This window comes from Corythoichthys intestinalis, chromosome 10 (assembly GCF_030265065.1).
Source record: "Corythoichthys intestinalis isolate RoL2023-P3 chromosome 10, ASM3026506v1, whole genome shotgun sequence".
NCBI classification, from domain to species: domain Eukaryota; kingdom Metazoa; phylum Chordata; class Actinopteri; order Syngnathiformes; family Syngnathidae; genus Corythoichthys; species Corythoichthys intestinalis.
The window spans coordinates 14,884,261-14,898,909 of NC_080404.1; the positions used below are offsets into that span (position 1 = coordinate 14,884,261).

At 37.8% G+C, this 14,649-nt stretch overlaps 1 protein-coding gene across 3 annotated transcripts; it reads left to right on the forward strand.

Moving 5' to 3' along the window:
* Positions 1 to 1,131: 1,131 nt before the first annotated feature.
* tbxtb (T-box transcription factor Tb) lies at positions 1,132 to 13,582 on the forward strand. 3 transcript variants are annotated; one of them, XM_057848627.1, is made up of 8 exons: positions 1,132 to 1,802; positions 2,595 to 2,859; positions 2,934 to 3,068; positions 4,352 to 4,413; positions 6,384 to 6,445; positions 6,532 to 6,717; positions 7,002 to 7,134; positions 13,201 to 13,582. In XM_057848627.1, the coding sequence occupies exons 1-8, from the start codon at positions 1,594 to 1,596 to the stop codon at positions 13,478 to 13,480; spliced, it is 1,332 nt and encodes a 443-aa protein (XP_057704610.1). In that variant the 5' UTR covers positions 1,132 to 1,593; the 3' UTR covers positions 13,481 to 13,582. The 3 variants fall into 3 exon arrangements, with proteins under 3 accessions (XP_057704610.1, XP_057704612.1, XP_057704611.1); XM_057848629.1 differs by having other exon boundaries at positions 13,205 to 13,366; XM_057848628.1 differs by lacking the exon at positions 13,201 to 13,582 and adding an exon at positions 11,603 to 11,731.
* The last annotated feature ends 1,067 nt before the right edge of the window (positions 13,583 to 14,649 follow it).

Below are 14,649 nucleotides of genomic sequence, written 5' to 3' on the forward strand. Positions count from 1 at the left end.
TGCTTCTCTTCCAATGAGTGGCCGTCCACCAATGATGACGCCAAGAGTTCAGTGAAGTATACTCAGAGAGGTAAAAAAGAACCCTAGAGTGTCTGCTAAAGACTTACAGAAATCCCTGGCACAGTCCATTATCTCTCTGCACACATCAACGATAAGTAAAACAATGGCCAAGTGTGGTGTTCATGTGAGGACTCCACAGAGGAAGCCACTGCTGTCCAAAAAAAAACAGTTTTTCGTTTGATGTCCGCAAAAAGGCACTTGGAAACTCCACAGATGTTTTGGCAAAGTATTTTGTGGACTGATGAAACCAAAGTTGAATTGTTTGGGAGTAACACAACGTCATGTGTGGAGGGAAAATGGAACAGCTCAACAACATCAACACCTCATCCCCACCGTGAAGCATGGTGGAGGGAGCATCATGTTTTGGGGCTGTTTTGCTGCCTCAGGACCTGGACAAGTTGCAATCATTAATGGAAGAATGAATTCAAAAGTTTATCAGGATGTTTTGCAGGAAAACCTGAAGCCGTCTGTCAGACAGTTGAAGCTAAAAAAAGGATGGATGCTGCAACAAGACAATGATCCAAAACAGAAGTAAATCAACTTCAGAATGGTTTCAGAAGAACAAAATGCACGTTCTGGAGTGGCCAAGTCAAAGTCCAGACTTGAAACCCATTGAGATGCTGTAGCATGACCTAAAGACGGCGACTCATTCCAGACATCTTCGGAATCTGACTGAACTACAGCAGTTTTGTAGAAAAGAATGGGCCAAGATTAGTCCTGATCGATGTGCCAGAATGATCTGCAGCAACAGGAAGCGTCTGGTTGAAGTTATTGCAGCCAAAGGGCGGGCCACAAAATATTAAATGTGACGGTTCATTTACTTATTTTTCCCCCTTCTATCATTGTTTTCATACTATCCTCATTAAAATATGAACGCCTGTAAATGTCTGGGTGGTTTTAGTTAAAGCAGATACTGTTTTTTCATCTGTGTGATTTTGACAAAGATCAGATCACATTTGACGGTGATTTTGTGCATAAATTTGAGAAATTTCCAGAAGTTTCAGATACTTTTTTCATTTTACCCGTTTCATATTAGATTAGTAAAACACAAAAGCATTTGAATTACATTTATTAAAACTGTATGTTAAGACTAGCCTTTTTAATGTATTTTGATAATGAGTAATGGTTACTTAGATATTCAGAGGGACATCAATGGAATCAAATGTAAGTGTGGGTAGACAATCGATCAGTTTTTCTTGTGCAGGTGAGGCTTTGATCTAAGTGTCAATATTTACTGGTTCTTGTAATCAAGTGAGCTTCGCTGCTTCATTCAAGGACCGTGGGTTCCTGTGGATTCAATGGATTCCCCTCAGCCAATCGAAAACAAGACGCCAAAGATCAAAGTAAAGTCGAACCAACCAGCTTGGTTCCAAGCAGCCATCCTGACGTGTACCTTCTACTCTCTCTATATATTTGACCTTTCATTCCCGAGAGAGCGCACGGAATGCGTTAGTAATTAAAGATAGGCACTTTTAAATTCATTCACAAGTTTTGTCGCAGTAGTGGGCCTGATTACACTTCGCGTCGGAAAGGATGTCTGTAGCGGGTGTCGGCGAGTGTCCGGGGAAGGCCGGTCAATACCGAGTGGATCACCTCCTCAGCGCCGTGCAAAGTGAGCTGCAGGCCGGCAGCGAGAAAGGCGACCCCACGGAGAGGGAATTGAAACTCTCTTTGGATGACAGCGAACTTTGGGGCAAATTTAAGGATCTGACGAACGAGATGATAGTGACAAAAAACGGCAGGTGAGCCTATTACATTGCACATTCGTTATTTTAACATTTAACCATTTCATGCAGAATTGCAATTAAAAAAAATGAATAAATAAAACAAATAAGACCTATTACTTCGCACATTCGAAATTTCAAAATTTAACCCTTTCAAAAATAATAATTAAAAAATCCTATTGAGGACGGCTGCCATTGACGGCGCTAGACGTCCAATCCATTTTGACTACTTCAGTCAAAAAATAAAAATCTACCGCCATTAGTGGCATTTATTAATGGCATTTAAATATGAGTATTCACTGCGAGTCTTCCTGGTTTAAATGAATTGGACGTCTATTACCACCGATGGGTTGCAATAAATTAAATAATGTGTGTGTGTGGGGGGGCAACGTTAGAGTGTTACTATAGTGCCGCAACCAGTCTGTATTTATGTTTTTATTCATTTTAATTTCATTAATTTATTTTTCATTAACATATTGATGCTTAAATGGTGTTATGGTGTTATACTTATATAGCGCTTTTCCACCTTTCAAATGCATTTACATTCTTTAAAATGCAATAATGATTGATAGTTAAAAAAAAAAACATACAATAATAATTGCTAATACATACATTTTTCCAGTGACCAAAAAAGTCACTTGCCCTAAGAAGGGTAAACGGCTTAAGAGCCGTAAAGAAAGATATATATATATATATATTTATATATAACAATTACTTTTAAATGACCAAAAATAGTGACTTGCTCCATAAAAGTCTTTAGTGTCAACTTTTGAAGAGTTGAATTCAATCCTCCTCGTTTTCCCCTTCCAGGCGTATGTTTCCCGTGATGAAAGTCAACGTATCCGGATTGGACCCGAACGCCATGTATTCTTTCTTGCTCGACTTTGTATCTGCGGACAACCACAGGTGGAAGTACGTGAGTGGGGAGTGGGTCCCAGGGGGGAAGCCTGAACCACAAACCCCCAGCTGTGTCTACATCCACCCGGATTCACCAAACTTCGGCGCGCACTGGATGAAAGCCCCTGTTTCTTTTTGCAAAGTCAAACTCACCAATAAACTTAACGGGGGAGGTCAGGTAATTTCAGAACTTCTTATTTTGTACTTTTTACTTTTCCGTTGCATTTCAATTATTTTGCCTCGTTTCAATAGATCATGTTAAACTCCTTACACAAGTACGAGCCACGCATTCACATTGTGCGCGTTGGAGGCCCACGCAGGATGGTCACCAGCCATTCTTTCCCAGAAACACAATTCATTGCTGTGACAGCCTACCAAAATGAAGAGGTTGGCCCTAGAGATATGACAATGTTTATTAATAATTTAATTATTTATTGATACATAAATAACCACAAGCAAGGGCGTAGGTTTGGTCTTAATATTGGTATGGACGATATAACAGCATAACCTGCATGTACACTTTTTGCTGGGGACGGGACATTAATAAGAAAAAACATATTTAGTGAATGGGGGGATCAAGGCTACATTTCTCACCAATATGAACCTAATTAATTAATAGGATAAATGATTAATGCAAAATAAATCTTTATTGACCTATACTAACTTTCACACTGCAAATTTATAACGTCTTAATCTGATCATTTTTGTTAAATCCAGTCAAATAATTTTCTCCATCTTTTTTTAAGTGTTAAAGGCTAGTTAACAGATTAATGTGTCAGATTCTTCCACTTACTTTAAGTAAATATTTCTATTTGTTTGTATTTTGCCCATACATCTAAAAGTTGTTCATTTTCACCTATACATCATGAAAAAAATTCTTTCAAATAATGTTTTGAACAATATTTTTGATTGAAGAACATTTCTGAAAAACACTTTTTTAAGATTAAATATACAAACTTTTTGCCTAAAATAAGTCTGTTAAGCTTATTTTCAGCTAGCTGTTAGTCCCATTTCAAGAAATCTCAGTGAGTAAACTCGACTTGAAGCACTGTAGCAGTAGCAAAATTAGTGGCGTGTTCCCCACCTCCACAACATTGACGTCTTTTTACATTACTTGCAGCGGCTGATGCTGGCGGAAAAAAACTTCTAATATCCTTCGTTTTTTAAAGGGAGCGGGGTAGGAGGCAAGTTGTATTTCTGTCGGGCTGTGAATGGGTGTGGGTGTGTGTGGTGGTGGTGGCGGTGGGGGGTGGGGGGGTCAAGTCACCAGCCAATCGAACGTGCGTTTGAGGGGGAAAAATGGACTGGCACATTCAGCGAGTGAAAAGTGGTCAGTGTAAGTCTAAACATGATAAAATTACTGTAATTCACTTAGTAATGATAGGATCAATTCTATTCTGACAACATATAGGAAGACAATCTAAATGACCTATATAACTGAAATCATAATGCAAATAAGGTTACTTAAAAGTTGGTGGGGATAATTTGAGCATCCTGAAAAGTTGGTAGTGTTATGTCCATACTGTCCCTATGCAAACCTACACCCTTGATCACAAGTACTTCCGCATGGTGGTTGTGCGTATTTACGCAGTAGTATTTCTTTTCTGTTTCTTAAATACAGTGTGCTTTATTTAAGTACAATAAATGTTGTTTTCATTGTTATATTTTAGATAACTGCTTTGAAAATAAAGCACAACCCTTTTGCCAAGGCCTTCTTGGATGCAAAGGAAAGGTAATTTGTGGGTATGAATCTTTTCAAGGAAGACAGTTTCCCATCCAAATACTTACAAAACCAAAATTTGTGCCTTTCATAATTGTGTGTGTGTGTGTTTGGATTTAATTGAGTAGGTTTTATCAAACTAATATCAAAAATAAATTGCACTTAGTGATGTATTTGATACTATTTATGTTGTACTGTATAATTAAGTATTTTTGTCTATATTGGAATGATCATTGATTTTTTTTTTTTTTTTTTACTATTGTGTTTGTATTTTATAATTAATATTAAAGTTGTCCGATAATTATTTTTTTAACCAGAAGTGGCTAGTAATGCGTTGCATGTAGTATATCACATTTACTTGAGTAACTTTTAGAGAAAAATGTACTTCTAATAGTTCTACTAAGCTAAACTTTATACTTTTACTTGAGTAGATTTGTGAAGAAAAAACACTACTCTTACTCCACTGCTATGGGTTACACAAGAGTCATTACATTTTCCCTCTTTATTCAACATATTAGATTTACTTTTATTGCCAGCTATGCTAAGAGTACAGACATGCCTGGTGTATTACTGGGTTAGCTCTACCTATTTCACCAATGAGACGTCCCAACAATAATCACACGTCTTCATTATACCAATCAGACGCAAGCTTGCCGTTCTATCGTCACGCCAGCCTGTTCAATCATGTGGTGTCTTTAAAACACCATAAAAAAAGTGAAATATTTTATATTGAGTGCTGCCCTCAACATGACCCGAAAGTGCGGATTTTAACCTCTCTCCCAGTTTTATTTGGCACCGATTGACCTCGGAAAACCGGAGATATGATCCTTTTAATTTCAAAATAGTAATTATGAAGGAACGCTTCACTATTCAAACTCGGAACTATTTTCTCCACCAGAGGGCAGTCATGCTTTTTGAACGAATAATAAATAAATTTTTTTCTCTCGTTGTAATTCAATGTTGTTGGGGTTTTTTTGTATTTCTTTGGCTTAATGTGGTCATGTAATGGTTTATTGTACAATATCATTATAACAATTGTCCATATAGTTAACTTTGTGCTCAGAAAATAAATACCATTGTTTAAAAAAAAAAAAAAAAATCCAACAAAAATATAACCAGTCACTCACAATGTTACTCATTAGTTGAGTATTCTTTTCACCAAATACTTTTTTACTTGTACTTGATTAAATTTTTTGGACAACTACTTTTACTTTAGTAATATTCTTTGACGTAACGCTACTCTTACGGGAGTAAAATTTTTGACTACTCTGCCCACCTCTGTTTTTAACCAATATAACAATATTGTCCAACTCCAAAAATCTGATACCGACATCAAACCCATACCCATATATGCGGTCTTGGACGAAACAAATTATGACTAATTGTATTGTGATGCCCCACTGGATGCTTAAATAATGATAAATGTAAGAACTTCAAGGTTTTCCAAATAAACATTCTGTGAAAAATAAGTGCCTATATTGCACCACTATATCAATAAGCATAACTGTGTTGCTAAGCTGTGACCAGCCCTTGTACAAAGGCAGAAGGCTTCTATATTCACTTTGAAGGCAATATGTATCATGGCCCAAAACCGATAATGAAAAACCGATACTGATGTTATCCGATATCATTTTAAAATGGTTTTATCGGCCTAAATTATCGGCTACTCGATAATATCTGACAACTCTACTTAATAGTGTTTTTCTGCCTTGTAGTGACACAGTATAGTCTATATATACAGTCTGGCTGAATGCTTGACTTTGATTAAAACCTATTAGCTGCCGTTGACGGCAATAGATGTCCAATCTCTTTTGACTGGAAGGAGTGGCATCGATGTTTCATTGCCGCCCTCTCCTAGTTGAAATGGATTGGACATTTGTTACTTTCAATGACAGCCAATGTGTTAAATTTAATCGAGAGTCGACACTTCCTCGCCTTTTGTCCACAGATATTATTATCTAAAGTTGTTGTTATTACTGCAGATGTGATGACAAAGACATCAAAGATGAAACAACTGATCACCAGCAGTCAACGTATTCTCCATGTAAGTGTCTTTATACTTGGAAATGGTTGAACACGTACAGGGGATGCTTTACCCTTACAACCTTTGTCTGGGTTCTTTGGAGACAGTAGGTGGTTGGTTTCTCCCCGGGTCGGCCTCTCTCTGCCCTCCTGCAACTGCAAGTTCTCACAGTCAAATTGGAAGCCCAATTTCCCTCTCGCCATCCCACGGCTGTGAGCGCTACTCAACATTAAGGACCCACCGTTCGATACCCTACAGCACATCTTCTTACAGTCATCGGACTAACTCGCCCAGTGAGTAGCCTCTCCTTCATACAAAACACATCCTCTCAAAGTCTTAAAAATTATTGTTAAACAAATGTTACTAGTTGAGACATGGTCTACATTCCGCTTGCTTTTGTTTGACCAGTGCCCCAAAGTTGTAAATTGCTCGGCCATCAGATGAGGAATGTTTACACCTTCATTTGAAGGGGTAAAGGTCGTTGCAAAGAAGCTAGTTAAAGTGACCGCCTGCTTTGTGGCAATCACATCTGAATTTAAACCAGCGTAAAACTTGACTGTTTCTGTTTGTGTTGCAGCAAGTTACACAGATAACTCCTCGGCGTGTCTACCAATGCTGTCAAGTCAAGACAACTGGTGCGGTCTGCAGATGCCAACAAACTCCGGCATGATGTCCATGACACACAATCCAACTTCCGTTACCAACTCCAGGTCAGTTTTATTCCCCAACATACTGTAATAAGAGATAGAGATGTGATATTTCAACCCAATCCAGTTAAAAAATAAAAGTGACTCATTTTGATCATGTTTGCAGTGGTGTACATACTAAGATACAGTGGTATGAAAAAGTATCTGAACCTTTTGGATTTTCTTACATTTCTGCATAAAATCACTATCAAATGTGATCTGATCTTTGTCAAAATCACACGGATGGGAAAAGTGTCTGCTTTAACTAAAACCACCCAAACATTTAATGAGGATAATATGCAAACAATGATGGAAGGCGCAAAAATACGTAAGTGAACCATCACGTTTAACCCTTTAAGGTCTGGGCCTATTTTGTCTGATTTTGCATGCCTTTGAAGTTGCCTTTATATTTCAAAGAAAGAATTGTTTACGATGGCCTGGTTTGGTCCCTTTTTTTGTGACACCTTGAACTTCATGTCCAAATTGTTGTTTCCTTCACTGATCAATTATAAATCATCATTTTGGGCCCAAAAAGACCAAAAATTCCAAAATCGTTTTGTCAAAATTTTTAATATTGATGTCCAATTGACAACCAAACATGCGTAACGAACCGTTTTGAAACTTTGTAATATTTATTCAACATGTTAGGATGAACATTCAACCAAAAAAATTTAGAATAAATAGTCTTATATTTGACAATTCAACATAAACAACAGGTATAGCCATAGGCGTTTTTTGCCTTTATACATGCTCCAGTCAAAACAGGTTATATACAGCAGACCTAACAGTGAAGAACAGTGAAAAAATATATACCATCTAACACAAAAAGTGTTTAGAGGCCATCTCTTTATGAGTTTAGGTATTGCGGCCAATCGCCTGATGAAAACTATGTACACACAATCAAGCTTCTTGAACACACATTTATATACACAAATTGAGAAGATTGATGTGGGAAAAAAAAAATATATATATAACAATGGGGGGAAAAAAGCATTTTCAAAAATATTTACAATAAACAAGTTAAATTTTTTTCAGTCATGCCACTCCGAAAAGCAGTTTCGTCCTGGAATTAGACACGGCTACATCACACAGCTCACACTTCCATGGGGTGTCGGTCCTCTTTCCACCCTTCCATTTTCATTTCACTTTGCTTTCATTGTCACTATAAATGTACATGAAAATAAGTCAGTATTTATGAAAATAATAAAGTATAAAATAAAAATATATACAGCAATAAATAATAATGGAAATCTATATGTATGACAATAGAAAGAATACCATAGCTGAATATGTGCTACATCCCTAATCTTCATATAGAAAGAAGAACACCACAAATTATAAATTCCTGCCTGGGATACCCACAGTGCACGTACGACTTTGATCTGATATGCACATTTTATTATTATATACACAAACACACACTTATATTGCATCAAAATTAACTTTGTCTTGCAATATCAAAAGAAACTTTCAAAAGAAACGTTTTCAGCATGAAAAAAAAGAGTGAGTTGGTTTACCTCTGCTTGTCGATGGCGTCACCCACGTGTTCAAATCCGTCACTATCTTCACTCGAGGACTCTTCCGAAGAAGACGATGATGACGAATTCGGACCATCCTCTTCCTCAAGTTGATCAGAAGCACAATTGCTTGCGCTAAATTTAGTTTTCCGTTCATTGTCAAAGTCACACAAAGTCGCTGCTCGATCCAGCAGTATCCAACTGGCCGTCGCTCGCCACCTCGCTGCTTCAGAACACTCCTCCTCCCTCTCGTTCGGTTGAACCTTGCACCGCAGTTATATTTATTTTAAAAAAAAAACGCATTTTGTGCTTCCACTGTGACTTCGAAAGGGTTCGTTTGATTTGTGTTTTTTTCATGGAGCTTCCGTTTTGAAAAAGGACTAGAAATGATGGAAATATAGACATAAACAAATGATCCATGCAGCGTTTTAATGTTTTTTTGAGAGGACAATAAAACTGACAATATCTCACGTTCTAGTTGGTCGATTGACTTCAAATAATAACGAGAGTAAACCGCAACTTCCGCACTTTAAAACGAGACCAACCAACGGCATGTGGGTGACGTAATTAAAACGTGAGGGCGCTTCAAAGACGACGTGCGCTGAGGACGTGCCGGCGCGTCCTTCGACTCTCAAGGGTTAATATCTTGTGGCCCACCCCTTTGACTTCAACCAGGCGTTCCCTGTAGCTGCATATCATTCTGGCACATCGATCAGGACTAATCTTGGCCCATTCTTCTATACAAAATTGCTGTAGTTCAGTCAGATTCAGGGGATCTCTGGCATGAATTGCTGTCTTTAGGCCATTCCACTGCATCTCAATGGGGTTCAAGTCTTGACTTTGACTTGACCACTCCAGAACGTGTATTTTGTTCTTCTGAAACCATTCTGAAGTTGATTTACTTGAGTGTTTTGGATCATTATCCTGTTGCAGTATCAATCCTCTTTTTAGCTTCAAATGTCTGACAGACGACCTCAGGTTTTCCTGCAAAACATCCTGAAAAACTTTTGAATTCATTCATCCCTTAATGATTGCAAGTTGTCCAGGCCCTGAGGCAGCAAAACAGCCCCATATTATGATGCTCACTCCTTTCACGATCGTGATGAGGTGTTGATGTTGGTGAGCTGTTCCATTTTTCCTCCACAGATGATGTTATGTGTTACTCCCAAACAATTCAACTTTGATTTCATCAGTCCACAAAATATTTTGCCAAAACTTCTTGGGAGTGTCGAAGTGCCTTTTTGCGAACATTAAACGAGCAACAATGTTTTTTTCAGACAGCAGTGGCTTCCTCCGTGGAGTCCTCCCATGAACACCATTGTTGGCCATGGTATTACATATAGTTGATGTGTGCACAGAGATATTGGACTGTGCCAGTGATTTTTGTAAGTCTTGCCACTCTAGGCCACTCTTTTTTTACCTCTCCGAGTATTCTGCGCAACTCTTGGCGTCATCTTTGGTGGATGGCCACTCCTTGGGAGAGAAGAAACAGTGCCAAATGCTCTCCATTTGTAGACAACTTCCCTGACTGCCGATTGATGAACATCCAGACTTTTAGAGATTGTTTTGTATCCTCTCCCAGCTTTATACAAATCAACAATCCTTGACCACAGGTCTTGAGACAGTTCTTCTTACTGAGCCATGATGCACATCAGACAATTCTTCTCATCAATACAATTCTTACCAGGTGTGTGTTTTGCAGTGAGCAGGGCAGCTTTAAACCACTCATCACTAATTGGGCACACACCTGATTTAAATTGTTTGGTGAAATTGGTTTCAATTGCTCTTTAAGTCTCCTTAGGCAGAGGGTTAACTTACTTATTTTTCTCCCTTCTGGCATTGTTTGCATGCTATCCTCATTAAAATATGAAAACCTGTAAATGTTTGTGTGGTTTTAATTTAAGCAGACATCTGTGTGATTCTGACAAAGATCAGATCACATTTGATGATGAATTTATGCATAAATGTGAAAAATTACAAAAGGCTCAAGATACTTTTTCATACCACTGTATATTTTTTAGCTACTGAATATTACACTTCTGAAGCTATAACAAAATGCAAAATTCACGATAGAAGTCACACAACTTAATATGAATTGAAAGGAATGGGGGAACAATACAGCGAGTGCAAAACTTTTAATTTAAAAAAGGTTTATTTATTGGTTAAAAACCTGAAACTACATTCCAAATTTAAGTGTTGAATTTCTACCCAGCATTTTGTTTAACAATTGTTATACAGATAAATTATACTCAAAGTGGAATATCTGCCAATTTTTTTGTCTAGTCTTTACTAAGGGTGCAACAATGCATCGATCTGGATTAGGCATGTGTAAATTTCTGACGGTATGATAACCTCAAGCCAAAATATCACCGTTTCACAGAATTGCAATTACAGCTCTAAAATGTGTTACTTTGAGATATCTGGGTTTAAAAAAAAAAAAAAAAAAAAACGTTTTTCCATTCAACAGGATTTTTCTTTTTCAAAACATATTAGCAAATAGGAACATAAGTATAATGTTATGTTAAAAAAAAAAAAATCTAAATAAAATTCATAAAAATGTGGTCCCTAGGTGAACCTAAATCCACAGCCATAGCTCAACGTTATTACCATCAGAACAAAAATAATTAAATTATTTTCCATAACAAGCACATGTGTATGACTCGTATCATATTTACATTATACACACACTCTCTTTCTCAACACAGAGAACCAGAGAGAGACAAAAACATGTTTTACCACCGCTAGACACACTAAACACGCTGGAGTTAACTCTCGTAGCTGGTGGGAAACGTTCATGACAGTGTTTCATAACCTTTTGTGTTTTTTTATAAATGCGAAACCATATTGGAGTTATGCCTCCTCGGCAGCCACTCTCAGCAAACACGTTTTACATGTCGGTTGGCCGAAAAGCTGCGGCCGTCTGTAACTTTTCTGTATTCGACATATTCCCATACCAGCGATTTCGTTTTTCTTAGATGGGGGAAAAAGTTCAGGAGTTTCACCTCCTCCAGCCATCGTGTATCACAGCTGACTCACTGACACTGCGCAACAACTGATGGAGGAGGGTTGAACATTGCAGCTGCAAGCGAGGGATTTCTCCCTGCATTTTTGGGACGTAAAAAATAGCAACCGTATTTTTCGGACTATAAGTCACACCTGAGTGTAAGTCGCACCAGCCATAAAATGCCCAGCGAAGAGGAAAAAAACATATATAAATCACACCGGAGTATAAGTCGCATTTTTGGGGCAAATTTACTTGATAAAATCCAACACATAGAACAGATACAGTATGTCATCTTGAAAGGCAATTTAATTTAAAAATACAATAGAGAACAACATGCTGGATAAGTGTACATATGATAATGTTACAGGATGCATGAGCAACGAAATGCGAATATACTGTCCTCACCAGGACGCTATGGCTCGGTCCAGGCTATACAGCGAGCTTAACTCCCAAATGACGATGCTGGACGTCCGTCTAATTTGCTGAATCAATTTCATCCTCGATACCAAACAGGTTCACATCCACGTAAATAAATGATAATTAGCTGCTATTACAGTAATGGCACAAACGGTTAGCATGCGTTCGCTAGCTTTAGCACATCATTCAAACAACCATACAACTGGCTCCAAGCATCCGATCGCGGGTGGAAAACAACAACAACAGAAAAGATGATACACACAGGCGTTGCCTCTTTAGAGATATTTTACAAGCATAAACAATGAACGTAGGTTCGCAGCTGTGTTTCTCTCTCACTCTCTCGCCCACTCGCTTAGAGACGCGGCATAGCTGTCCGTCTTCTTCTGGTGTGTGAGCGCTCTTCTTTGTGTAAACAACTGCGAGTGCGCCCCCACTTGGGCGTGAAAGCGCCACAAACTAAAAGCATGCATTTCAATATAAAAAAGTCAATAATTCAATTGAACACATATTGCCAAAGGCAGAACGCGGCCATAGCTATTAAGAGTTATTCAGATAACTATAGCATAAAGAACATGCTAACATGTTTACCAAACCATCAGTGTCACTCCAAAACACCAAAATAACATGTGAAATGATATCATAATGTGTTAATAATTTCACACATAAGTCGCTCCTGAGTATCAGTCACACCCCCAGCCAAACTATGAAAAAAAAGTGCGACTTATAGTCCGAAAAATACGGTTTTGAACCGTGACGTTTTCATACCTTGAAACCGGTAATCGGCACATGTCTAATTCGGATCGCGATATTGATTGGTCAAGCACAGTCAAATGTCATTATCTTTTAGATTTTTGTTCAATAGTTTTCATTCAATTGCAGGCTTTGTAATATTGGAAAATATTGTATCATCATGAAATTGATTATTTACACCACTCGACTTTATTCAATTTTCAGTTATTTTTTTTTTCTAAGAACCTTCCGTATACGTTACAGTGGCAGTAAAAGAAGAAATAAACATCTTATTAAGTCAGAACTCATACTGGTTTCCATTTGATTTCTTGTGAAAGTGCTATGGTTGGTTTGTGTTACTTTAGCTGATCTGAACATATAGGCTATTTAGAGAGGAGTAAGCAATGTGTCTTCTTTCTTAAGTCAGTACACCAGTCTGTGGTCTATGAGCAATGCACCGCTGACCCCAGTTACCCCGGTCTCCCACCACTCCGGCGGGATGAACAACACCAACCTGAACTCCCAGTTTCTGCGAGGCTCCAGCACTCACTATCCCAACCTGGTTCACTCGGTGCCAGCGCCCTCCTCTGGCTCCCCCATGTACGACAGCAGCAGTACAGAGGGGCACGACTCAGCTCAGTATGAAGCTTCTCTGCAGCGACATTCTCCAGCCTGGACTCCTGTCACGCTCCCTTCCATGTGATGGAGCAAAATGTCCCCAGTTCAATCATGTATTTTCTTTTTACAAGACTTTTTGAAATTATATTTCGCATGGAGATAATTTCAAGATCTTCAAACGCTATTGTCTGACATTTTGTGTAACAGATGTTTTTTTTTTTTTTTTTTTTTTTAACCATTTTTACAATTTATATATTTATGATCAATGAAGTCTTCACTCAACGTAACTGACTCTATTCTGTGTTGCTGTTGTTGAGTGTGCAATTTCTGTCCCTCTGTTTTCAGTGTGCTTATATTAAGTGCAAATACACGATAAAGGGATGCTTTTTTAAAATCCAATTCTATACTTTATTGGCTGCCATTGACGGCGAGGGAAGTCCAAGCCATTTTGATTGGCATTTGCTAAATCATAACTATTTTGTAAACTTTGTTTTGCACAGTACAGTACTGTTGAACCACACCATATAATAATGAGAGGAATTTTAGGGTTGTGTTCAGACCACAGTTTTTAAAGACCCAAATAAAATTATAATAAATAAATTCATCATTTTTTTTGCATTTAACTGACTCAAATAAGATTCTTTCACTATGTTTGAACAGGCCAAGTCAAATGGAATCTGATCCAGTATTTCCATATCAGATTTTGGCCACTTTTGTATATGGTTTTAAAGTGGATGGGTTAGATTTTCTGAACAGTCCTGTGACCTTAAATTGGAATTAATGCAACAATTAATTCAATTTGTACTGCTCAGCAACAGTTGAAGTAGCAGGAAAATCTAAAGCAAAGATGTACGACAGCACTGACAGACGTGTGCAGTGGAGTGCAGTGTTACAGCTAATACAATCCCTAGCAAAAATTATGGAATCTCAAATCTCGGACGAGCACTCACTCAGACATTTTATCATGTAGAACAAAGTCAGATAAAAAGCTTGAAAAAAATAATGAATTAGTTCAAAAGTGCAACTCTTTTGCATTCAGAAACACAAAAAGAAATGAATGTTACTTTTATAGAGCAAGTGAAATATATATGGAATCACTCCATTCTGAGGATAAAAAATATGGAATCATGAGAAACAAAAAAAGAAATAACAATCAAAACACATCTCTAGTATTTAGTAGCACCACCTCTGGCTTTTGTGACAGCTTGCAGTCTCTTGAGGCATGGACTTGATGAGTATTCTTCATCAATTTGG